The sequence below is a fragment of the Geotrypetes seraphini genome, chromosome 5, assembly GCF_902459505.1.
Source record: "Geotrypetes seraphini chromosome 5, aGeoSer1.1, whole genome shotgun sequence".
Taxonomy (NCBI): Eukaryota; Metazoa; Chordata; class Amphibia; order Gymnophiona; family Dermophiidae; genus Geotrypetes; species Geotrypetes seraphini.
In genome coordinates, this window is record NC_047088.1 from 152,765,954 (window position 1) to 152,791,863 (window position 25,910).

A 25,910-nucleotide genomic window follows, 5' to 3' on the forward strand; every position below is an offset into this window, starting at 1 on the left:
GAAATATATGGACAATAGAATAATAAATGATCTAAAGTCCCTGCTTCGAGATGACAATGCCAACATCCATTAGACTTAGAGCCATCTAATTTTTGTAAATGAACAGGGGTCCAGAGTGCTCTATGTAACAGAAAAAACCAAGTTTGTCTCATAGATGCCGACATTGTACAACTCATCCTCCAAGACCAAATTCGTGGCCATTGAGTTGCGGTAATTTGATGTTTTATCTCAATGCTCCAGTTTTTGTTTTTTTATTCATAAATCCAGATATCAATTTATACCACTGTGCGGCCTGGTGTCCCAGGAAGTCCACCTGAAAGCATAAGAACTCCAAACTATATTGATTACTAAGATTTGTCCATTCAGGGAACCCCGCCTGAATGGCCTGCTTCAGTTGCAACCATCTAAAACTTTGTGATTTATTAAGTCCAAACTTAAGTGTAACTGTGAAAATTCAAGCAGCTTACCATTAGATATGATGTCATCTAAAATACGGATTCCTGCTACGGATCCAATGCTTCCAGATGACCTTAAATCCACCTATTTGAATCCTGGAGTTAAGCCATATAGTTTGATTTGTTGATTTATGTATAGGAATAGGTGTTAAATTATTCACAAATCTTAAAGTTTTCCATGTATCAACTAACACTCTGTTCTCTTTATATATCCTAGGCATTTTGATACTAAGAACATGGTTTAATCGCAGAGGAAACATGAGTCACCATTCCAACCACAACCAATCTGGAATATTTTCAATGGGCTCTGGGAGGACCCAATACATACCTTGGCGCATAATATAGGCTTGATGTTACCTATAAAAATTGGGAAAATTTACCCCTCCCTCCGTAATTTGCTTTTGTAAAGACACTAAAGCAATTCTAGCAATTTTACCCAGCCAAATAAATTTTGTAAGAATACTATTTAACTTTTTGTAAAAGGACCCCTGAAAAAAACCTGGTATCATACCCATTTAATAACAAACCACAGGCAAATCATCATTTTAATCGTTTGGACTCTCCCCCACCAAGATAAATGGAAAGGATTCCATTGCTCACACATTTCTGTTACCTTCTTTAATAAAACTTTTTCATTCACTTTCATTGTTTCTTCCAGTGTATTTTTTATCCAAATTCCTAAATATTTTATTCCATATAAAGGGAAATGAATCAAACAAACCTTTTGTACAGTGTACATTAAGCGGAAGAACTTCTGATTTACTCCAGTTTATCTTATATCCAAATTTCTCTATTAATTCAAGTAAGCATGGAATGGTTGTTTCAGGGTTTCTCAAATGAAGCAGTATTATATTCCTCCTGTTACATCTTTTGCTAGAATCTTCTACATTAAATGAAAGCCAGGCGTGCCCTACACACTTAAACCAATCATCATCCCGTGTCCTCTTTGCAAAGTTCAAAATTTCAGCAAATATGTTTTACTTTAAATATTTTATACTTTTAGCAATGCCTCAGGTTAATTTTTCACCTAGGAGAATTACAGAATGACACACTACTATATTTTATGGATCTGCAGATAATATAGTGGCCCATATTACCTCCCTCACATCTGGCACCTCACTTACTAATCAGTTGGTCTGTTAATAAAACGTCCTAAATAAATTATTGGCACCTGATGACGTGGGCATTCTGATGGATTGGCAGGAAATGTTTTTAGGCATTTTTGCCTGACAGTTATTGCTACATAAACAATTTTGTGTAGGATGGAGTCAAAACTGTGTAGCCAATTTATGTTTATTAAAATTTAATATACCGCTATAATTGAAATGAGACCCAAGGGTTTACAATGAATAAAACATATAAAATGGAAAAGAACTCCAATATTAATAGGAAAGACCTAATATGATGTATACTCTCAGATCATAAGATAATTTTTAACAACACTTAAATTTTGATAGAGACATCCTGTAGTCTGGTGTAGTGAGGAGGGGTCAGACCACCCCAGGCACCATCTTCGCGGGAGTGCCAGCACCTCTCCGACCCCTCCCCCATGTACCTCTTTTAAATGTTCACCAGTGCGAGTAGCATCTTCCATTTGCTGCTTATGCCGGTCTCAGCTCCCTTCTGATGTCACTTCCTGAGGCCAAGTCCAGGTCCTGGGAAATTGCCAAGGCCAGACATTCATTGTCTAGAATTTCAAGGGTCTCACTTAAAATACAGCACATAATTGTTTTGGTACTATGACCTGTGCAGAATCCGACTTGTCTTGTGTGCAGTGAATTTGTCTTTTCAATACATGTCAGAAGTTGGTCAAGCACCCGCTTGCTCTATAACTCTATAACAAAGGTTGGAGATTGTTCCCTAGTTTTGCACTACTGATAGATCGGCTTTAGTTGTTTTAATGAATGAGTATAATTAAGGAATGTTTTCAGGCAGCTGGAAAACTACCCTGCTCAAAGCATAAGTTAATCATATGTAGTAGTAATGGAAGGAGAACATGCCTATCTGTCTTTAACCATGATAAAGCTATAGGATCTTACAAACTGTTGATGTTATGTATCCTTGACACAATATTAGGGGCTCCTTTAATCAAGGCGTGCTACAGGGGTTAGCGCGTCAGACATTTCATCACGCGCTAACCCCCGCGGCAGCCTAAAATCCTAACGCCTCGTCAATGGAGGCATTAGGTACTAGCGCGGCAGGCAGTTTAATGCGCGGTGTTCCGCGTGTTAAACCGCTACCGTGCCTTTGTAAAAGGACCCCTAGATAAGTGTATCTAGAATCAAAAGCTACTAGTTTAGCAGTGGGAATGCTCTGATTAGGTTAATCTAGTTTGCCCTGTATAATTAATCTGTCCATTTGAAAATTGGTTCTTAACTTAGGCAGAACACGGTACAATGATTCAAACAGGGATTGGATGGATTCCTGAGGGATAAAGGGATCATGGGATACTGAGGGAGGAGCTGGGATGTAACACAAATATAGGAAGTAAATCAGGTAATGAGTATAAACTAACCTGGTCGTGCATGTGCAAGACCGGAGGGCTAGGACTTCGATAGGAAGGCAGGACTTAAATGGGAAACCAAGGTGGCAAGGGAGCCCCTTCTGATGATTCAGACAGGTCACTCTTGACCTGTTTTGGGCCGCCGCGGGAGCGGACTGCTGGGCGGGATGGACCTGTGGTCTGACCCGGCGGAGGCACTGCTTATGTTCTTAGGGCTCCTTTTACTAAGGTGCGCTAGCATTTTTAGCGTATGCACGAAATTACCGCGCACTAAACCACGCTTCTAGAATAACGCCAGCTCAATGCTGGTGTTAAGGTCTAGCATGCGCAGCAATTTAGCGTGCGCTATTCCGTGCATTAAGGCCCTAACGCACCTTAGTAAAAGGAGCCCTTAGTTTCCTTACAAAAAAATCACCTAGGGAACTAGGAGAGGGAACCTGTGAAACAATATCTGTATTAGTATTGATTTGTAAGGGATATAAAAAGAGAAAAAAAAAGTTGTTTAGACTTGTTCTCACTATTTTTAATTAACTTAGTGAAATAATCCTTCTTAGCTATTTTTAACTTTAGGTTATAATGTCTTCTCTCAATAGTAAATTGGTGAAATAATTCCTTTGAATGATGTTTAAGCCATTGACGTTCCTTGTGATGAAGCTATTGTTTTAGCAGCCTTAGGCGTTCATGATGACCACCCATGGTGCCTATTGTTGGGTTGTCGTATAATCATGATTGGTGCAGGTGTATCCATCTCTTGATGCAACGTATCATGCCAAATCTGAGTTTGCTCCTTTAAGGATAAAGATAGAAAATCTGAAGGAAATGCCATGAACAGAGGCTTTATTTCCTTACGGCTGGTGTGCCTAAGATTCCTAATTATTTTTGTTCTTTCACATTGTATAACAGAAGGGAATGACTGAGAAGCAATAGTATTCTGTCCAAGATAGTATAGAATATGAGAAATTTCTCAAAGAAAAATCGTTAGAAAATCTAGACAGAACTAAATCTAAAGTATAACCTGCATTATGCGTAGGTGAGTCGATCTGATAAAAGCTGTTTAAAATTAACAGTACGAGGGTTCCCAGACTCATCAAAGTGAATATTAAAATCACCTAAAATAATAAGATCAGAGTATTGTATAGTGAGTTGTGCCATCCTTAAAAAATATTATCCCAGACTTTGAAAGAAAATCCTGATGTACGATAATTTGGGAATAAAAAAAAAAAGTGATCATTTTTAAAATCCTATATCTCATGTCTTTACTCTTCTTCCTTTTTCCTGTACCCCAATATTTATTGTAACCAGACCATTCTTCTTATCCTCGTGTTCCTGTAAATGACTGCACAGTTTGCATTTGTCGACTGCAGAGTCTGCATTTGTGTGTAGTTTGTATTTCTCCCCCCACTTTTTTTAATAACATTGTAAAATACTTAGGGCTCCTTTCACGAAGGCGCGTTAGGGCCTTAACGCGAGGAATAGCACGCGCTAAAATGCCGCACACGCTTGCCGCTACCACCTCCTCTTGAGCAGGCAGTAGTTTTTCGGCTAGCGCATGCTAATTCAGTGCGTGCGTTAAAAACGCTAGCGCACCTTCGTAAAAGGAGCCCTTAGATTTTGACCCTGGTTGTATATTTGCGGTATATCAAATAAACTGAACTTGAACTTTTAGAAAGATCCTTTAAGGAAAACTACAAGGCAACAAAATAGCTGGTAATTCAATTAAAGAAAGCCTATTATCAAAAAGAATGATTACTTTTTTTCTACTCCATGTCCTTTAGGAGGAAGACTTCCAGGAGATGGAGGAAGCGGCTAATAAAATGGAACTTCAGTATGGTCAATTTTTTGATCATGTCATTGTGAATGACAATGTTCAAACTGCCTGTGTCCAGCTGCTATCTGCAATCCATCAGGCACAGCAAGAATCACAGTGGGTACCTGCATCTTGGATATGCCCTGCCTGACAGCAATAATAGGAGCGAGCTTAAAGAATAGAAAAAAAAAATAAAAATAAACTGATTTTCAAAGGTCTTACCCACTGGAACTGTTCCTCCTTAGCTAAAAATATTTGCCAAAAAGTTTGAACCGGGTGGGGGTGGGTGGGGAGCGGAGCAGAGCTTGTGTGCTCAAGATAAGATGTCAGCATAGAGTGATAGCTCCATCTTCCTCCTCATATTTTTGATTTATAATCCAGAACATTGATAAATATATTAATTCCAATGAGATGGCTTTACCCAAACATAGGAAACCTGATTCGACAACTCGATTCAAGGAATTGAGAGACCGATGCAAGAACCGCCCTCTCCTTATAAGAACAGCTCAAACACAAAAGAAGAAATGTCACTGAATATGCAGTTCCAGGAAATTTTGCACATTAAGGATATTAAGAGGATATTCTATCTATTAAACAACAATTATCATTGCAAGCTGCACATATAGAGCAATTTGAGAATAAACATGCAGTACATGACTCATAGCTGCAATAACTCCCACAAACATGATCTGAAGGATCTAAATCAGTGGTTCTTAACCTGGGTTCGACCGAACCCCAGGGGTTCGGTGAGTCAGTCTCGCGGGTTCGGCGGAGGTCAAAACACACCTCCGATTCATATAGCGCGCAATCCTTTTCGAGGATGCTGGACATAAAAATGAAGAAAAGGAACAGACTTTGTTGCAAAAATGACATGAGAGTGGCACTTGCCAAGGTAAAGCCGCGCATTTCTGAACTGGTCTCTGAGAGGCAACAGCAGAAGTCACACTGATTTGCAGTAAATTTCATTATTATATTATTATTATTCGAAATATAAGAGAACTTTTTTGTTTTCAAAATTGATATTATTTTTTCCCTCACTGTATACCTATGTTTTGAATTTGTAAAAATCATATTTTATTTTTTCAATAAAGAAGGGTTCGGTAAACATGCATATGAAACTGGTGGGGTTCAATACCTCCAACAAGGTTAAGAACCACTGATCTAAATAATAAATCACTTTGTAACAATTTCAACATCTTAGGTTTGCCTGAAAAAATTGAAGGATCAGATATGATAGCATTTATAATATCTTGGATTTCAAAATTTTTACAGATAACTTTTAATCAGACACTAGAGCAGGGGTGTCAAGTCCCTCCTCGAGGGCTGCAATCCAGTCGGGTTTTCAGGATTTCCTCAATGAATATACATGAGATCTATTTGCATGCACTGCTTTCATTGTATGCTAATAGATCTCATGCATATTCATTGGGGAAATCCTGAAAACCCGACTGGATTGCGGCCCTCAAGGAGGGACTTTGACACCCCTGATCTACAGACACCTGATGTTACTTAGATGTAAGATAAAAGTACAGCAAAGATTAATTTTATAAAGTTCTGGATTTTTCTGAAGATCATATAATAAATAAAGAGGTAATTTCTTTGTCTTGTCACTTTTTTTTAAATGTGGCATCTTATATACCGCTAATCTTATATACCGCTAAATCTCCCAAAGGATTCAAAGCAGTTTACAAAACAATTAAATTGACTTAAGTAATGACCAAAAATCTAATCAGGCAGAGTTGAAAAATGTAGATGTTGCCTTCTGCAAACCTTGCAGTGGAAGTGAAGTAACCCCCATGTCAAGTCTACTGTACCCTTATATTGAAAAGAATCTGAAGAGAAATTAAAACCCTGCTAGTCAGAAAATTTATCAAGAAAAACTAAAGCATCTCCTTATTGTTCCCAATCTTGTAATTTCCCAAGCAAATTCTCAACTGTGTAATTAGCACCGTTTCCTGGAAATGTCCGGTTATCTTCTGTAATCCGCCTAGAACTGCAAGGTATAAGTGGAATAGAAGTCACTAATGTAATGTAATACACCAGGGGCTCCTTTTACTAAGCTGCGCTAGCGATTTTAGCTTGTGCTTCATTGCCACACGCACTACACGCTAACACCTCCATAGAGCTGGCATTAGTATTTTTTGTGTAGTGCGGGGTTAGCGCACGCTAAAAATGCTAGCACAGCTTAGTAAAAGGAGCCCTAAGTGGACATGAGTTAATGGAATTTAGAATTAAATTTAAAATCCTGATACTGGCGTTATTTGAGTTACAACCATTATATCTCTCTAATCTAGTGTTATTTTACACACCTAGTCGCTCGTTGAGATCTTTAAATGACAATAGAGTAGCTGTTCCCCATATCTCAAAGGCTCACCTTGCCTCAACCAGAAATGGTGCATTTTTCTACTTAGGGGTTCTTTTATCAAGCTGCGGTAGGGGTTTAACGCGCGTAATGCCACACATTAAACCGCCTGCTGTGCTAGCCGCTAACACCTACACTGTGCAGGTATTAGTTTTTTAGCCGGCCACTGGGGTTAGCGCGTGATGAAATGTCCGACACGCTAACCCTGCTAGCGCGGCTTGATAAAAGGAGCCCTTAGTTTCAATATTGTGGAACAATTTACCAGTAGGGTTAAGGAACAATCATTTCAAAATTTTAAGAGACATCTAAAAGCACATTTTTTTCAAATGTCTCTCTTGAATTGAATAATGGAATGAGAACTACAATCTGCATTAATTTGTATTGATTCGTGTCGATTTGGATTTATTTATTTCATATAACAGTTTTAGTGGATATGTTTTAGAAATGTTAAATTTCTTTCCTTTCTCCCCTTTCCTATTTTCTAATGGAGTTCCTTTCTTAAATATGATTTAAGTTGTGATGTAAACTGCTTTGATCCTTTTTGGCTTTATAGGCGGTATAGAAATAAACATAAACATATTTGAGTGACCAGCCAGGACATGAGAATTCATCAGTCCCTGTCAACAATAGACCTTTCTGTGAACACACAATAATAGTGAAACTAAAAACAAAACTGCCAATTTATTTGAGGGAGTGAACAAGCATGTGGCTACAGGACAGTTGGTTGATGTATATCTTCTAGATTTTCAGAAAGTTTTTGGCAAAGTTGAGAGACTCCTAAGAAAATTAAAAAGACATGAAATGCCAGGCAGTTTTCTGTTGTAGATTGGGAACACCTTAAAAGATTTAAAACCACCAACAAAAAAACAACAGCGATTAGAGTTAAATGGCTATGTCTCTCAATGGTGAACAGTGGAGTACTCCATGGATCTGTACTGGGACCAGTGTTTTTTAAAAAACATTTATAAATGACTTGTAAACAGGAGTATCAAGGGAGACGATCAGATTTGTCTAAAGGCACTCTTATTTATAGTAAAATCACCCACCCTATTCAGTCGATCCCACCCAGGTGTTCCAGATTTAGAAGCCAAAAATCTGATAACCTTACTTTCCCCTTCGAGCAGTGTATCTCAAACTGTATGCCTCCTGAGATTCCAGGTGTGCTGTGGCACACTGAGGAGGAAGAGAGGTGCCTGCCAGCTGATTTCCTTACACAGTACAGCGCCGGCCTGCATGTTTCCCCCTTCTCTCTGGCATCCTCCAGCTTCCCTCTTAGCCTTCTGGTCTCACCTTTAAAGCTAATTACAGCAGCCTGCAGAGGATCCCCAGTAGATAAAATGATTTCATTTTCAATATAGTGCTTGAAATGTATCAGTTTTGAGAATTTATATCTGCTGTGTATATGGAAATGAATGGGAAAAAAATTGCATTACAATTAGTAAAGGGTATGGGATCTGGGGCAGATTTTGGGTGGGGCTAGGGAGATCTGTGGTTGGGGTACTCGGTTGCTATTTGTTAGACTTAGGGGGTACTTAGCTTGAAGTACTGGTAGTTGAGAAACACTGGCAATCAGCTGGGTCAGTGCCTCTCCTCTCCAGCCCTCTTCCTTGCTAGCACCCCCTACCTCGACTTCAGAAAATCACTCAAAACCTACCTTTTCAGCAAACAAGACCCTTAACCGACCCTTCAGATAATCTCAGGGCCCCTTACCCGACTCTTCTCCTTCACGATAGCTCCTATCTCCCCCTGCTTCTCCTACCCACTTCCTTCCTCATCCACCAAGTCTGACCAAATCCGTTGTAAATTAGAGGTCTGCACGGGAACGGGGATCGCGGGGATCCCGCGGGTCCCGCGGGGATCCCGCGGGTTCCCCCCCTGGCCCACGGGACTCCCACGGGGACGCCCCCTGGCCCACGGGACTCCCACGGGGATGCCCCCCTGACCCACGGGACTCCCACGGGGACGCCCCCTTGCCCACGGGACTCCCACGGGGATGAAAACAACCTACCTAAATTCTGGCGATGCAAGTCTGGCGATGCAAGTCTGGCGTCGGGTCGGGAAATAGCCATGTTGAGCAGTGAGCTCAGCACGTACACAGATGAAAGCCTTGCTTGCTGATTGGTCCGGCGGCCCCGCCCCACCGTGCCGCCGGACCAATCAGCAAGCAAGGCTTTCATCTGTGTACGTGCTGAGCTCACTGCTCAGCATGGCTATTTCCCGACGCGGGCATTAGGCTGTTTTTTTGTCATTTCGGGTGGGGGATGGCAGCGGCAGCGGCAGCAGCAGCAGCAGCCTGAAAAAGAAATCATCCTGGCCGGGTTCGGTGTCATGCTCCGGAGCTTCTACAGCCTTCCTATCTCCCTCTCCCTTCTACCTGCGGCTCTCTTCGGCAACAACGATCGACACAAGCTTCTGGCGTCGGGGCCTACCCTCTGCGAGTCCCGCTTGTTTCAACTTCCTTTTTCCACAAAGGTGGGACTCGTAGAGGGAAGGCCTCGATGTCGGCAGCTTGTCTTGATCACCGCTGCTGACGAGTTGCTTAAGAGAGCCGCGGAGCAGGGGGGTGTTGCCAGGTGCAGGTAGAAGGGAGAGGGCCAGATGCAGGACTCGTGGGTGAGGGAGGAGAAGAGAGAGGGGAGAGAAACAAAAGGAAATATTTCATACTGGGCTGGGCCGGAGTGGAGGGAGGGTGGAAAGATTCTGGCTACAGGGTGCATTAACAATGGAAAAGGGGGGAAAGCTGAAAATGGAGATAGTGACACAAAGAAGAGAAAGGGTAAGCAGGACCTTCTGAATAAGGATAGAGATACAGAGGGGACATGAAGAGGAGGTGAAATAGAGACATAGAAGTAATGCTGAAAAAGTGTGTGTGGGGGGGGGGGGAGATAAAGACATTGAAAGGGCAAATGGTGAATATGGGGTAAAGACAAGGACAGAGACAAATGAAGATTCTGAAAAAGTGGTGAGATACGGATATAGGTGAGATGGACACAAAGAAGGGTGATGCTGGAAAATAGGTGGAATGGTAATTCTGACAGACACAGAAGGGAAATGCTGGATCAAGGAGAGATGGGGCTCAGGCTGGATGGAATGAGGAGAAATGCCTTGTTGGCCCGGAACTTCCTCTCCTACGTCAGAATTGACGTCAGGGAGCGGAATGCTGGTCAGCGCGACGCTTCTGCAGGGAAAGCTTGGGACAGCGGTGGCTTGGGGACTATTCCCCGATGGCGGTGGCAGCAAACCGAGTGGCTTGGGGGAGGGCACGGAGAAAGAAAGAAAGGGGGCAGACAGAGAGACAGAAAGAAGGGGGAACAGGGAGACAGAAAGAAAAAGTTGGGGGAGAGAATGAGGTCTGGAGGAGAGGAAACATACAGGAGGCTGAAAGAAAGGAAGAAAGATTGGATGCACAGTCAGAAGAAGAAAGTGCAACCAGAGACTCATGAAATCACCAAACAGCAAAGATAGGAAAAATGATTTTATTTTCAATTTAGTGATCAAAATGTGTCTGTTTTGAGAATTTATATCTGCTGTCTATATTTTGCACTATGGCTCCCTTTTACTAAACCGCAATATTGTTTTTTAGCGCAGGGAGCCTATGAGCATTGAGAGCAGCGCGAGGCATTCAGCGTAACTCCCTGTGCTAAAACCTACTATTGTGGTTTAGTAAAAAGGGAGGGGGTGTATTTGTCTATTTTTGTATTTTGTTACCGAGGTGACATTGCATAGAGTCATCTGCCTTGGGAAATGTATATGGCAGATATCTTTGTTTTGTGTTCAAAAGAAAAGGAAATGCATTTCTGGTTTTATTTCTACAGTGTTGAAGTACTTGTTGGCCCTTGCTGTGACTGGTGGGGATCCCCAAGCACCGCCAGCAGAGGACCTCCTCTAGAGATGGTCAGAACTCCCCTCCACCAAGCGCAGCAGTTGCTGGCAGCATCCATGAGCCACTGAGGTGCCAGCATCTGTGACTCAGGGACGCTACTGCTGCCTGCCAAGCTTGGCAAAAGGGACCCCAGGCCAACTGCAAAGGAAGTCCTCAGCTGACAGTTTGTGGGTTCTCATCAGCTGAGTATTTATATTTTATATTTACATTAGAGGTTCTGGTAGAAACCCATTTACAAAGTATGTATTCTTCCCAATTAATATTTCCAAATTAATAGTCTCTTTGCTTATTTGTAAATGGGTCTCTACCAGAGCCTTTAATTCAGTAGCATAATTAAATAAAATAACTATTTCTGAAGTTTATAGGGAAGGATGGTGACGGAGGGGATTCCTCGCGGGAACGGGTGGGGACGGAGGGGATTCCTCGCGGGGACGGGTGGGGACGGAGGGGATTCCTCGCGGGGACGGGTGGGGACGGAGGGATTCCTCACGGGGACGGGTGGGGACGGAGGGATTCCTCACGGGGACGGGTGGGGATGGGTGGGATTTTGGCGGGGACGGGTGGGGACGGGTGGGATTTCTGTCCCCGCGCAACTCTCTATTGTAAATCCGATAAATTTGTTGTAATTCTGCCCTCTTCATCTACGAAGTTGGCTAAATTTGTTGTAAATTTCCCTTTTTCATCTGCCAAGTTTGGCGACAGTTGTTGTAAATCCGATAAATTTGTTGTAAATCTACAAGTCTATGCGGATCCTAATCTAATTTAATGTAAACCGCCTAGAACTCGCTGGGTATGGCGGTATATAAGAATAAAATTATTATTATTATTATTATTACTGGCGTCTCAGGGCCCATCTGGAGGGCCTCTGCACATGCGCAGACTTCTGGGTGCCTCAAGCCGTGATCACTACGTTTAGTGTGCCCGGCTTCAGAAAGTTTGAGAGGGACACTGCCTCTTAAGAGATTTCCAAGCACGGGTCTTCCTTGCGCCTTCCATGCAGATCCCGGCCAACCCAGCATAGTGACTCACTAAATAAGATCCATCTGTTTTCCGTCTTTTCAGATTGCCCGCCACAGGCCCCGCCCTCCCCTGACGCAACTTCTCGTTTCCAAGCAAGGCAGAACGCAGCCAAAGGGGCGTGGCGTCGGGGAAGGAACTCGGTGGTGGTGGTGGGCGATCTTAGGAATGAATTTGGAGGTAGGACAGGGGAGGGAAACTTTGAGATGATGGGGGAGAGATTCTGGATTGCGAACGGGGAGGAGAAGGGAAGACATGTTAGACCGGGGAAAGCAGAGAGGCGGACAGACCGGGGTGGGGTGGGAGACGAGAACGAGCCTGACTCCTGTAGCGTTTGAACAATGGTTCTCGGTGTGTGTAATACGCCGTGTGCGACTTGGTTTCTCTGGGGCAAGAAATTAGGATGCAAAGAGAAAATATTTGTTAAATTGGAAAAAATAAAAAAGGAAATCTGCCTAGATACATACCACCGTTTGTGCCAAAGATTAATTGGAGCCATTTGGGGATTTGATAGTGGGAGTAGGGCATATTTTTTAGTTAGTATTACTACTGTACACTCAATATTCTGTTCTGTTATAAAATCTAAATTAGTTTGTTGTTATTCAGGGCTTTTGACGTCTTGGCACTTACCAGAGGTGCTGGTTATGGAACTAGTTTAAGCCTATTCTCTAAAGAAAAATAGGCACTTACATTTCTTTGCAGAATACTGGTGCAAGTGGCTGAAAACTTGCTTACCTTTGGCATGAGCACTTAACAGCAGCCCTAAAATCTGGTGTACATGCCAGTGCCTAGTTGTGGTACAACATGTGTACATTATTTATAAATTGTATACATGCTTGTGCAGGGGGGGGGGGGGAGAACAGTCTGCCTCGGGTGTGGCACCCCTCCTCCTCTCCACCCCCCTCCTTTCTGTGCATGCCCCTTGCCTTCCCCTGTACCTCTTTTACTTCCCCAGTGCACGTTGCTGCCCGCATCACTTCCAGGACCTGCGCCTAAGAAGTGACTGGGGGGGGGGGGAGCACCACTCACCACTCACCCTTTCTATGCCACGTGCTTTGTGCCCATGTTCTCTTCTTCTCCCCCCCCACCCCGACTTTATCTATGGATATGTTCGCTAGCGAAGGGGTGCTGAAAAGTTCTCAGCCCAACCAACCAGCTTCTTAAATTCTGAGCATTATTTTGCCACTGTAGCTGAAAAGAGTGTGTTTATCTTATTTTGTTATTTCTGGCAGTGTTCAAGGCCCAGTTAAAAGCCCACCTCTTCGAGACTACCTTCAACTCCTAATTCCTCTCACCTTGGGTTCTGCATCTTAAACCCTGTCTGTCCAAGTTAGATTGTAAGCTCTTCTGAGCAGGGAACATCTATTAAATGTCAAAATGTACAGTGTAGCATATGTCTTTCAGTGCTATATAAGCGTTAAATAGTAGTAGTAATTACCAAATTTCATTGGCAGAAAGAGGACACATGGCCCCGCCTCATTCCCATTCCAGTTCCCCCCCCCCCCCCCCGTGAACTTATTTTCTTCCCCGAGCTTAGGGCCGCATCTGGAGGGCCTCTGTGCATGTGTGGATGTGATGTGATGATGTCACGCCACCTCTGTGTATGCTCAGAGGCTCTCCATATGTGGCCCTGAGCGCGGGGCCTTCTAAAACCCAGATAAACTGCATGTTTTGGAAATCCCCCTAGGCACCCGGACAATCCTTTAAAAAGAGGACATGTCTGAATTTTCCTGGACATCTGGTAACCCTAGTTAAGTGTCAGTTTGCAGAAACAAAATTCTATGTTTTGATATTGTTTCAGATCATTGATTGAACCATATCCATGTCATTCTCTCTTGGTTGGGCTGAGAATGTTTCAGCACCCATTGGCATAGCGAGGGTGAGAGATGCCCTTCCCCCACCCTCTTTCTCTGCCCCCCCCCACTCCTTCCCCGATCCTGCCTGCTGCGCATGACCCCCTTCCCTGATATCTCTAGTTGAAGTTGTTGCTTGCAGCGATCAACAACATGCTCTTTGCGACCCTGTTGACTCTCCCTCTGACGTCATTTCCTATGCATGGCACCCAGAAGTGACGTCAGCGGGAGAGCCGAAGGGGTTGCGAAGAGCACGAAGTTGATCGCTGCAAACAACTTCTTCAACTAGAGGTATGGGAGAAGGGAAGGGGGTGCGTGCGTGGAAGGAGGAATAGGAAGAGGCGGGGATGGAGAGGGGGAGGGGTGTTGGCGCCTCCACCAACATGGCACCTGGGGCGGACCGCCACCCTTGCCCCTCCCTTACTATGCCACTATGCCAAATCATGGTGCTTACTTTTCTGCCAGTTAGCGTTGTATAAGAGGTCATTTGCTTGTAAGTGGTTAAAATACACTGTTTATGCACCTTCTTGCTGCTTATAAATAGGCAACTCCTTGCAGAATTACCCCTTGAGGGGAGCAGTTCTCAAAGATGCTAATACTTACACGTATCCTTCCTGTGCTTCTGCCTGTGCAGAGCTGCTAGTTGATTGTCTCTTCCTCTGCAACAGCATACGATTCCTTACGGATGGGTTGTGTGTGAGTTGGATTGTAGAAGGCATCAATCATTTTTCTCAGATCTGCCTCCTTGTCTCCCTGTTCAGTCTTCTCTCTCTTCAGTCTTAACTTCTACAAGTGAGTTGAGAAGGTGTCTTTTCCTGTGGTCTGTACTAGATTTGTTATTTTTGGGTATTAATCCGATCTTTTTCGAGGCTTCCTTGTGCTAAGAGGTTCCCAGTAGTCCTGGGACAGCTCTGCCTGGGAGAACATAAGAATAGCCTTACTGGGTCAGACCAATGGTCTATCTAGCCTGTCCTTATGGTGGCTAATCCAGGTCACAAGTATCTCCAAAACCCAAAGAGTACAACATTCCGTGTTACCGATCCAGGGCAAGCAGTGGCTTCCCCCATGTCTTTCTCAATAACAGATTACATGGACTTTTCCTCCAGAAAATTGTCCAAACCTTTCTGAAAACCAGCTACACTATCTGCTCTTATCACAACCTCTGGCAATGCGTTCCAGAGCTTAACTATTCTCTGAGTGAAAAAAAATAATTTCCTTCTATTGGTTTTAAAAGTATTGCCCTGTAACTTTGAGTGTCCCCTAGTCCCCTAGTGAAAAATCGATCTATTTGTACCCATTCTACTCCACTCAGGATTTTGTAGACTTCAATCATATCTCCCCTCAGCCATCTCTTTTCCAAGCTGAAGACCCCTAACCTTTTTAGTCTTTCCTCTTACGAGAGGAGTTTGGGTCTGTAGCCAGGAGGACCAAACTTCTAAAAGGGTACCTGTCTGGTCGACCTTCTCTGCACTTGGAAGCTCAGGGATAGGTTCTGTGGGAGCAGTGCTCACCCCTGTGGAGTCAGGCATGGAATGCAGGCTGATTAGACTCTGTGACTGGCTGGGAGACTGCAGAGGTTGGCTGCATCCCCCCCTCCTCCCTGAAGAATTGTGAGGGGCTGAGAGTTTTAGAACCTGAATAAAAGACATTCCAAAGAGACAAGCCACTGGAGCTGCACTTGCTTGCCTGAGACAGTGACAAACTGATGCAGGCACAGCACATGGTAGTTATATGAATATAGTTCATTACTGTCTATGGGAAAATAGGGCGGGTCAGAAATTGTCAAAGCTAAGGTTTTTTGGGGAGGCTTCCCAAGGGTCCCCACTTCTAAAATCCTATTTTCAGCATTTTTTAACTTTTAGTTTTGCCCCAACGGGTCATTTTTTAGCGCCAAAATGCTGCTGTGGTGGCCATCTTGGATTTCCCTAAAAGCCTCTATCTGCCTCCAAAACACTTCAATTTTAGTTTAAATCGATAATAATGGACTCCTCGGGTGGTTTTACCCCTCTATCATGCCAAGTTTGTACTGGATGGGCACCTGAGGAGCGTCCATGTACCTGTGTGCTTTGGAGCCATGGGCTTTAGCCCCCTCTGGTCCTTCTGAGAGTCATGAGTCACAGAAAGCACAAGAGCTGGATCTGAAAACACTGGCTCCTAAACCGCAAGTACGCATCGCCAGTAAAGCGCTGCTGTGTGGAAGCGCCTGACCTTAAGAGGAGGTTAAATTTGGACTGGCAGATGTCCCTGGAGGATCCAGGTCAGGTCTTTGACTCCAATTTTGTGACCCTGATGTATAAAGGAACACCTACAGGGTGTCAGCAGGGAGGTGCACAGAGAGGGTTACCTCAGGGCGAAGCCCCTTCACAGTCTGTGGAGCTGCAGAAACCAGAGGTCCAATCAGAAAAGGGCTGGAAATGATTTGGAATCGGACACTATGCCATTGATCTCCAAGAAAATATCCTCTTTGGAGGATTCTGTTTCACAGATTGGGGCAGACAGCCAGGAATCAGTGTCAGCCCTAGACCAGGGTGAGGATTTGATGGTGCAAAGACTTTAAATCGTGAGATTTAACTGAAGTTGTTGCAGTTTCTTTGCAGGAGTTTGATCTACAGTCTCGGCCACTCGTCTTTTGCAGTTATGCACCAAATCACAGTCCACATGCATCCCTTCTCACTCTGAGATTACCAGGATGACAATGGAACACTGGGACGCACCAGAAGGTCCCCTTAATGGGGATGAGGGCAAAAAAATTGTATCCCATGGCTTCAGAATTTCAGCAATTGCTTACAGCACCTAAAATGGATTTGCTGGTAGTGCAAGTTACTAAATGGATTATAATGCCTAGTGAAGGGAGCATGTTCCTGAAGGATACACAGGATCGCAGAGTGGATTTGGTCCTCAAAAAGACAATTTGAGGTGCTGGCTTTAGGCCTTAAGGCAGCAGCCACAGCATCCTTTATGGTGAAAGCTGTTTGCCCCTTGTCCTGACTGATGCTATGATATGCTCAGAGTTCTGAGTAAAGCCTTAGCTTTTACAATCTCTGTCCGCAGAATGCTCTGGATCAGGCAGTGGGAAGACGATTCAGTGTCTAAAGCTACTTTGAGCAGACTCCCCTTTAAGAGGCAAATGCTCTTGGGCAAAGGACTGGATAACCTGATGACAAGTGTAATGGATGGTGGACCTAAATCCTTGATAGACAGTAGACCACGAGGATCAGACAGTTCCAGTCGGGGTTCCTTTCATGGCTACAGAAGACCGCAGTATGGGTCAGAGATTCTCATCACAAAAGTCCTATCAATGATTTAGCAAAGGTTTGGTAACTCCAGAAGAGCTCAGACATCCAGCTCTTATTCAGCAGCCAATTCTAAGAATTCCCAATGAAGCCAGGTCAACCTCTGAGTTCCCCTGTATAGGAGGGAGACTTTTGTTGTTCTGGGAGACTTGGGCACATATTTCTTCAGACCAGTGGGTGCTGGACATACTTTGAGAAGGCTACAAGCTCGAATTGTATTGCCCTGTCCTGGACCTCTTCTTGAACTCTGCAGCAGGAAGATAGGAGAAGGCTGCCAAGGTCAGAGTGACGGTGTTAAGGCTATTAGAAATTGGAGTCATAGAGCTGGTTCCAGATGCAGATTCAGGCTCAGACAGATATGCTATATGCTTCATAGTGCCCAAGAAAAACTCAGATTGGAGTTCAATCCTAGATCTCAAGGCAGTCAATGCAGCGTTGAAAGTTCCCAGATTCTGGATAGAAACTGAAATCAGTCATTGCTTCGGTGGCTCCATAAGGAATTGTATGCTGTTCAACAGGAAAGAGAGTTATCAGGGTAAGAACCTAATCCTTCCCTTTCCATACTGAAGAGCTCCCCTCCAATCTCTAGTCTTTCATCATATGAGAGGAGTTCCATCCTGTCCTCTGGATTGATAGCATAGATTGTTGCTACTCTTTGGATTTTGGCCAGGTACTAGTGACCTGTATTGGCCACCGTGAGAACAGGCTACTGGGATTGATGGATCATTGGTCTGACCCTGTGTAAGGCTATTCTTATGTTCTTATTTTGGTCACTCTTTTTTGAACCTTTTTCTAATTACCTCAAGTGGGATCTCCATAAGAGGGGAGTCACAATTTTATTAGGCCACCATTTGGGTCATGGCCACAAATAGATTGACAAGCGCTGCTCTAAAGGAAAGTAGGCACCTACCTGGTGCCTGTGTTGAAAATAAATTGCCAACTTTGGTCTTGTCCTACATTGTGCATGGGCTGTATCATGAGACCTTGCTGAAAGTCTTTTGGAATTCCCATTTTAGAATCACATGTTTTATGGCTTGATAGGTAGCATATACATAAAATGATATAAATAAGGTAGCCACCTGTTTCTAAAATATATAAGCTGATTTTGATAACTAGCCTAGGGAGAGGAAGCAACTTGTTTCCATAGCCTTCTGGGAAATTACTAGTTGTCTGTTGAACATAAGAGTTGGCATACTGGGACAAATCAAAGGTCCATCAAGCCCAGTATCCTGTTTCCAATAGTGTCCAACCCAGTTCACAAGTACCTGGCAAGATCCCAATAAGAAAAACAGATATTTTTTCCTGCTTATCCTAGGAATAAGCAGTGGATTTCCCCAAGCCATCTTAATAATGGCTTATGGAATTCTCTTAATTAGGAAATTATCCAAACCTTTCTTAGACTCTGCTAAGCTAACCACTTTCACTACATTCTCCAGCAATGAATTCCAGAGTTTAATTACATGTTGAGCAAAGAAATATTTTCTCTGTTTTGTTTTAAATCTGCTACTTGCTAGTTTTATTGCATGCCTCGTAGTCCTAGTATTTTTGGAAAGAGTAAACAAGCAATTCACATCTATTTGTTCCACTCTGATCAGTATTTTAGAGACCTCTATCATATCTTCCCTGACCCCTGAGCTGTGTCTTCTCCAGACTGAAGAGCCCTAGCCACTTTATCCTTTCCGCATAGGGAAGTCATATTATCTTGTTTATCAGTCTGTTCTAGTCAGCAGAGGGCATTTGTGAAAAAGGCCAGGGTCTTAAAGATTTGTGAAGTTTGTGCAGCCTAAATTCTTCTCTGATCTCAGTAACAGAGGACAGAGAATAATCCTCTAATCCCAGACTACTGTCCTAGGACTATTTTAGTTAAAGATTTAAGAAGGATCAATGTAAGCATTGCCAGACTAGGGAAGCCATTCATAAGCTTTCTCAGACACTGCCATATAATGATGGGAAAGAAACAAGTGGTGAGTTAGTTCTGTACATATATGCTATGTATAGATGCACCTTCTTGTCAGTTTGTCTTGATTCACTATTGTAAGCTCTTTTGAGCAGGGACCTTCTATGTTTTGATGTGCAGTGCTGCGTATGTCTAGTAGCGCTATAGAAATAACTGTTTAGCTACAACTTTCTGCATGGAATTATTTTTTTGGTCCATTAGAAAGAACTTTGAAAGTACTTTATTTTATTTATTTGAGGTCAAGGCTCATCTGTTGTTAAAATGTGTATTCCTTGTTATCTGACTGCACCAATTCGGAAGGGGGATGCATTGAAGCAAAAGTTGGCCCATGGTGCCACAATCCCTTGAGCCAGACTTGACCTCTAGGCACCAGTTTAGAAAACTTGCCGGTATGCCTTTACCCTTCATGTGTGTATGTGATGGTGGGGTGGAGTTAAGATCTGTTGTGAGTGGAATTACGTTGGATGGCGCTCCTTCCCTTGATGTTTGCCAGTTATCTGTTTAGCCCAAGGGTTCTCAACCTAGTCCTCGGAATACACTCGGTTAGGTATTCAGGATACCCACAATGAATCTGCATGAGATAGATTTACATATAATGGGGGCAATGTATGCAAATCTAACGCATGTAAATTCATAGGGGTTATCTTGAAAACCAGACTAGCTAAGTGTGTCCTGAGGAATGGTTTGAGAATTCCTGATTTAGGACTGATTCTCATTCTTAGTTTATAAACTACTGTTGTTCTATATTATATGAAAGGTGATTGTTGTCCTGATCCAAATATCGTAAGGTTTTCAATATTATATGCCTGTTTTCTTTTGGATATTTCATGCCTGGTTTTGTGATCTATGTTTGGCATTAGAAGTTTCTAATTCTGCATGCATTATAGCACCATATGCTCTTTTCCACTCAAATTTTTATTGAAGATTTTAAGTGAAAAGAGAAATAGTACATGAGCTATGTATAATTTATTTTTTTTTAAGTGTATGCATCTTTAATTATTCCATGTCAACTGGCTCAGTTTCAAGGAGGGACCCCGCTCGACATCTTCCACGGATGCAAAAACGTGGCCCAAATAAAGGGGCTCCTAACTCTGGACCTAGTTGAGACCATGCCCCAAAACTTTGGGAATCTTCATTAGATGTCCCAATCGGTTTCTGAGATGGTCGAGTGGGGAGCTCTGGTAATTTCTCTGTTTGTTCATCTTTGTTAGTATTATAATTTGTTTTTATTATATCTATTCTCTATTATTAGTATTGTATACCGCCTAGAAGCCTGATTAGGCAGCATAAGAACAGTCGCTGCTGGGTCAGACCAGTGGTCCATCGCGCCCAGCAGTCCACTCATGCGGCGGCTCCCAGGTCAAAGATCATTGCCTAAACCGAGACCAGCCCTACCTGCGTTCGTTCTCATTCAGCAGGAACTTGTCCAACATTGTCTTGAATCCCTGGAGGGTGTTTTCCCTTATGACAGACTCCGGAAGAGCATTCCAGTTCTCTACCACTCCCTGGGTGAAGAAGAACTTCCTTACATTTGTACGGAATCCATCCCCTTTTAATTTTAGAGAGTGTAATGTAATGTAATGTAATGTAATGTAATTTATTTCTTATATACCGCTACATCCGTTAGGTTCTCTCGTTCTCTCTACCTTGGAGAGGGTGAACAACCTGTCTTTATCTACTAAGTCTATTCCCTTCATTATCTTGAATGTTTCGATCATGTCCCCTCTCTTTAAGGGAGAAGAGGCCCAGCTTCTCTAATCACTCACTGTATGGCAATTCCTCCAACCCCTTAACCATTTTAGTCGCTCTTTTCTGGACCCTTTCAAGTAGAACCGTGTCCTCCTTCATATACGGTGACCAGTGCTGGACGCAGTATTCCAAGTGAGGGCGTACCATGGCCCAGTACAATGGCATGATGACCTTCTCCGATCTGTTCGTGGTCCCCTTTTTAATCATTCCTAGCATTCTGGTCGCACTTTTCGCTGCTGCCGCGCATTGCGCAGATGGCTTCATTGACTTGTCAACCAATACTCCCAAGTCTCTTTCCTGGGGGGTCTTTCCAAGTACCGCCCCGGACATCTTGTATTCGTGTATGGGATTTTTGATATTGAAATGCATTACCTTACACTTATCCATGTTGAACCTCATGCCATGTCGATGCCCATTTCTCGAGTGTGGTTATGTCACGTTGCAGATCTTCACAATCCCCCTTCATCTTCACTACTCTGAATAACTTTGTATCGTCTCCAAATTTAATCACCTCACTCGTACCCACTTCCAGATCGTTTATGAATATGTTGTAGAGCACGGGTCCAAGCACCGAGCCCTGCGGCACCCCACTGGTGACGTTCTTCCAGTCCAAGTATTGTCCATTTACCCTCACTTTATGTTTCCTATCTGCTAGCCAGTTTTTAATCCACGTGAGTATTTCACCCTCTATTCCATGGCTCTCAATTTTTAATAAACTTGAAACTTAATGTAATGCCTCTCACTGCTGTTTATTTTCTGAGTGTGTTTTGAAGAATTTGTTGTCAGGTGTTTAGGTTAATTAGTTTATTTTTAGGCATTATTAAATATTTTAATGTTTATATTATATGTATTGTGCTTTTATTTATAGGGTCGGATGCTCTTTTTTGTCCCTCCCCCCCCCCCCCCCTTTTACAAAACTGTGAAAGCTGGCACATTGAATGCTCTGTGCTGCTCCCAACGCTCATAGAGACCCTATGAGCATCGGGAGCAGTGCAGAGTATTCAGCGTGCTGGCCTGTGCTAAAAACGCTTTTGTGGTTTTGTAAAAGGGAGGGTTAGTTTGAGTTATTTCACAATATGTTTGGTAGTGAATGATGTCTGTATTGGTGTTAGAGATGGCAACTGAATTAGAATAATTGCTTATGTTGTATAGTGAGTTATATGGTGACATCTCCTGCACACATAGTACAGTTGTTCAGAAATGTTTTCACTGTCTTAGAATGATACGTTACCTCTCTAAATTACTAGACCCAGCTTCCTTGAATACACTGATCCATTCTTTGGTAATTTCCTGTATAGATTATTGTAATGGCCTCTATAAAGGCATTACAAAAAAGGAAATAAGACGCCTTCAGATAGTGCAGAATGCAGCTGTCAAGATAATTTGTGGCGCTAAGAAATATGATCATGTTTCTCCTCTTCTGTTCAACGCACATTGGCTACCCGTTGAACATATAGAACTAGTTACAAAATCTTACTCTTAACTTTTACAACTCACTCAAATAATCAACCAGAGCTCATTGATAGTTCTTAATTCCTTATAGTCCCTCTAAATCGCTTTGTTCTACGTCACAGAATCTCCTTGTCGTACCATCACTAAAATCAGTCAACACTCTGAGATCCAACAATTTCACTGTCACTGCATTTTCTCTCTGGAATTCGCTGCCTAATCATTTACGTATCGAATCCGTGCTAAAGCAATTTAAAGCAAAATGAAAAACATTCCTGTTCCAAGATGCTTTTGGATAACAACTGTCCTTTTAAGGACTAAAACAAGCTTTATAGTTTTTCCCCTAACTGTGCTCTTTTTCTCAAAGATTGTAGTTCTCGTCCTTCTTTCCTAATTGTGTGAAGTTAGTATATATGTTTTGGTATGTGTTTACTAACCTACCCTGGTTCTGTTTAATAATTTAATCTTAACGTGTTTTTAAAATACTTTTTTATTTTTGTACACCGCCTAGAAATCTGAGTAAGCAGTATAAAATTTTTTTTAATAAACTTGAAACTTGATGGGGAGGGCTTCTGTGGATGTTAAATGTATTTATATTTAACTCTGTGCTGGTTATATATGAGCAGTATACCACATACATGAGCATCGGCAGTCAGGTATGTCCTGAAGAAAGAACTGCTCTGAAAAGTCCAGTTTTTAGTCTTGTTGACCTTCACAATTGAAACTGGATGATGTGTAACCATCGGGGGACAGTAATGTACCTGTGCAGTAACTGAACCTTTCTGTTTATTTGATTTCAGTACCCACCCCGTGCCCTTCCACTAATCCCAAGGTAAGACACAAGAAACTGCCCAGGTCCCACAGTAATAGAGTATTTATGTATGTTCTTGATTCTGTTATAAATAAAATAATATAACATTACAAAAAATGTTATTTATATACCACTATACACCTGGTAGTTCAATTCGGTTAACAAAAATGATCTCGAGGGTGCACAAAGGCTGCACGTGGTACAAAGGCCAAGAAAGATGTAGAATTAAAGTTTTACTTAATGCTTTTGACAAACTGTTCAAGTTGTAAATGTGCAGATTTCTATTGTAAAATAAAAGGGACATTTGTTCTGGTGTTTTCTTCTGTAGTGATGTTAGCATTCAGTTGTCACATAGTCCATCTGCAAAGTACTTACCAATGTGCTCTGAACGTTAAAGAATTGTAGCTGGAAAAGGACATTTCATTTTTAACTTTACATTGGAAAATAGCTGAGTTTTGGTCTTGTTGCTAGTAGTGACTTTTTATTAATTGCAAATCATTTCTTTCTTTCTTTTTATGGATTCTTTAATGGAAATTATTTGGATCTGAAGTATACCCCAAGGTAAATTGACTTCATTATTCCTTTTACTGACTTTGTAGAAGTTGTATTTACAATTTAGAAATATTTTGCTTGATCTGAATGGATATTACTAGAATAATTTGATGACAGTTATATCCAAATAAACACCAAAAAGTCCAACAGGACAGAGAACCCACCGGTATAAAACGGTACAAAAGGAACTTGTTTATTTCAGAAAAGGACACAAGCAGAAGCTGTGGACCCGACGCAGCACTGTGTTTCGGCGTCTGAGGAACGCCTGCATCAGGGGTCACTGTGGCGTATATGTTCATAGATGACAGGTCTGGGATAAAACAAAGCTCGGTCCAACTAACATGCCAGAGTAACTAAAATCACTGAAAAGCTATGGAAGCATTTTCAAATGGCTGAAATAGTGGTCAACATTTGTGGCTGTTCACAGAAGGAATAGAATATTGGCATAGAAATGGAAGAACCAGAAGAAAAAAGGAAACCAAAAGTTACAAACAAGCCAAAAACAAAAAAGACACGTGAGATGGCTAGTCATAGCTAGTCTTTTGGGAAATGTCTTTATTAAGTATAACCCAACCAAGACCCAAGTTTGGCCTAGTAACTTGAAGGCTTTTCTTTTTAAAGACGCATATGGTGTATGATAGTCCTTTTAAAGACGGTAATGGAAATCTGTTCCTGGCCATCTTTTAATCATTTTAGCTTATTTTACATAATTCTAGACTTTTTATACTTTGTTCCCCTTCCTTGTGTCTTGATCCCTCTTCCCTACTCTTTCTCTTCATACAAATTGTATTTCTGCCCTTCTCCATCTTGTATCGGTAAGTTTATGTTCGTCAGTGCGTTTGATTGATTGTAGCATTGTTTGTAATTTGTTCTTAATGTACGTTTTTATTATACTCTGTTTTTATATTATGTAAAACCGCTTTGAATTTTAAATAAGGCGGTATATCAAATTTTTAAATAAACCTGAAACCTGGTATGTGTGTAAGTTTCAAAACTGTCTAGATGAGCGAGTGATATGTTTCCCGCTTGCCACTGAATATGTTATCAGGCCCAGACTTTTTAAACTAACCTGCTTTCTAAGTTTTAAATAAAAACAGATATATAGTTTATCAGTTTATCTTGTAATCTCTTTTTCCCAAATTTTAGGACCCAGTTTTCCAGAAAGCACATACTCACATGTTAGTGGCAGATCCTTTTTCAGCACTCCTTCAGAATAATCTCCATCTTTGTAAAATCAAGATTAATTTTCTTGTGCGTGTAGTACTCATAAAAGCATAATAAAAAAAAAAATCTGCTTGAGTTCATCTTAGTGTAACAGCAGTTTACCACAGCCAAAATCAGAGAAAACCAGTATCTTAACTTCCTTCTGTGTCAAGTTTTGAAAGCTTATTCTTGGGATCTTAGTGAGGTTTTCATGCAACTCTTGAGACCTCTTTTTGAACCTATTCAGACCTATCACTTCAAGTGTATTTATCCTTGAAAGTAGTTCTCAGAGCAGTCACTTATGTCATAAAGAGTTTTGTATATGTATTTTAAAATGTCTTTCTTAAAGTACTACCAGATATTCATTTAAATCATTACTACTCTATTAATCTTTTTTTCCTAAATCAAACTTAACACTCCTAAACAACCCCTCCATACCTTGGGAGTGTAAGATAGCTCTGATTTCCTTACACAGAACTAAGCTATTGGAAATATTCCCTGCTCTTTTTTTCTGGAGGGAGTATTTTCTGGAAATTGCCACCTCAGCACTAGTCTCTACTGGCAAGGGTTCCCACCGTAACAGCAATTGCCTTTCTTTGTTCTCGCTTTGAAGCTGAAATGCATCTAATTTGTTCTACAGCAGAACCAAACTTGGTCAGGAGATTCAAACAAAAGCAACACCCAGAAATACAACCTGAGTAACAGGGCTCATCTTTTATTCTCATTTTTATTCCTGGAGGACTAATTAATGAGAGAAGTATTTTAAAGCCTCTCTTTGCCACTCCTATCATGAATCCTCTTCGGAAATCTATGCTGGCATCGTACTGCTGCTACCTGTAAGTGTGAGTAACTGAAACAGTGAACGCTGAAGTGCAGATCTGTGATAAGTAACTTGGCAGAATAAAAGGTGCAGTCTATTCCAAAAGTATAAACATATAACTAGTAACATGTTATGGTAATGTTCAAGTTCTCTTGCTTTTGCTTCAAACTGGTGTGGGGAATGGCCCCTACCTATC

The 25,910-nt window shown here is 42.1% G+C and overlaps 1 protein-coding gene across 3 annotated transcripts in view; it reads left to right on the forward strand.

The window, feature by feature from the left end:
* The first annotated feature begins 12,089 nt into the window (after window positions 1–12,089).
* TMEM237 (transmembrane protein 237) overlaps window positions 12,090–25,910 on the forward strand; it is a 58,376-nt gene continuing 44,555 nt past the window's right edge. For 2 of the 3 annotated variants that reach the window (XM_033945800.1, XM_033945803.1), the window contains exons 1-3: window positions 12,248–12,378; window positions 23,129–23,160; window positions 23,690–23,700. In XM_033945800.1, coding sequence (XP_033801691.1) covers window positions 12,283–12,378; window positions 23,129–23,160; window positions 23,690–23,700 — 139 coding nt within the window. In that variant the 5' untranslated portion in view covers window positions 12,248–12,282. Of the gene's footprint in view, window positions 12,208–12,247; window positions 12,379–23,128; window positions 23,161–23,689; window positions 23,701–25,910 lie in introns of those variants that run through there. The other variant, XM_033945801.1, reaches the window with a different exon arrangement.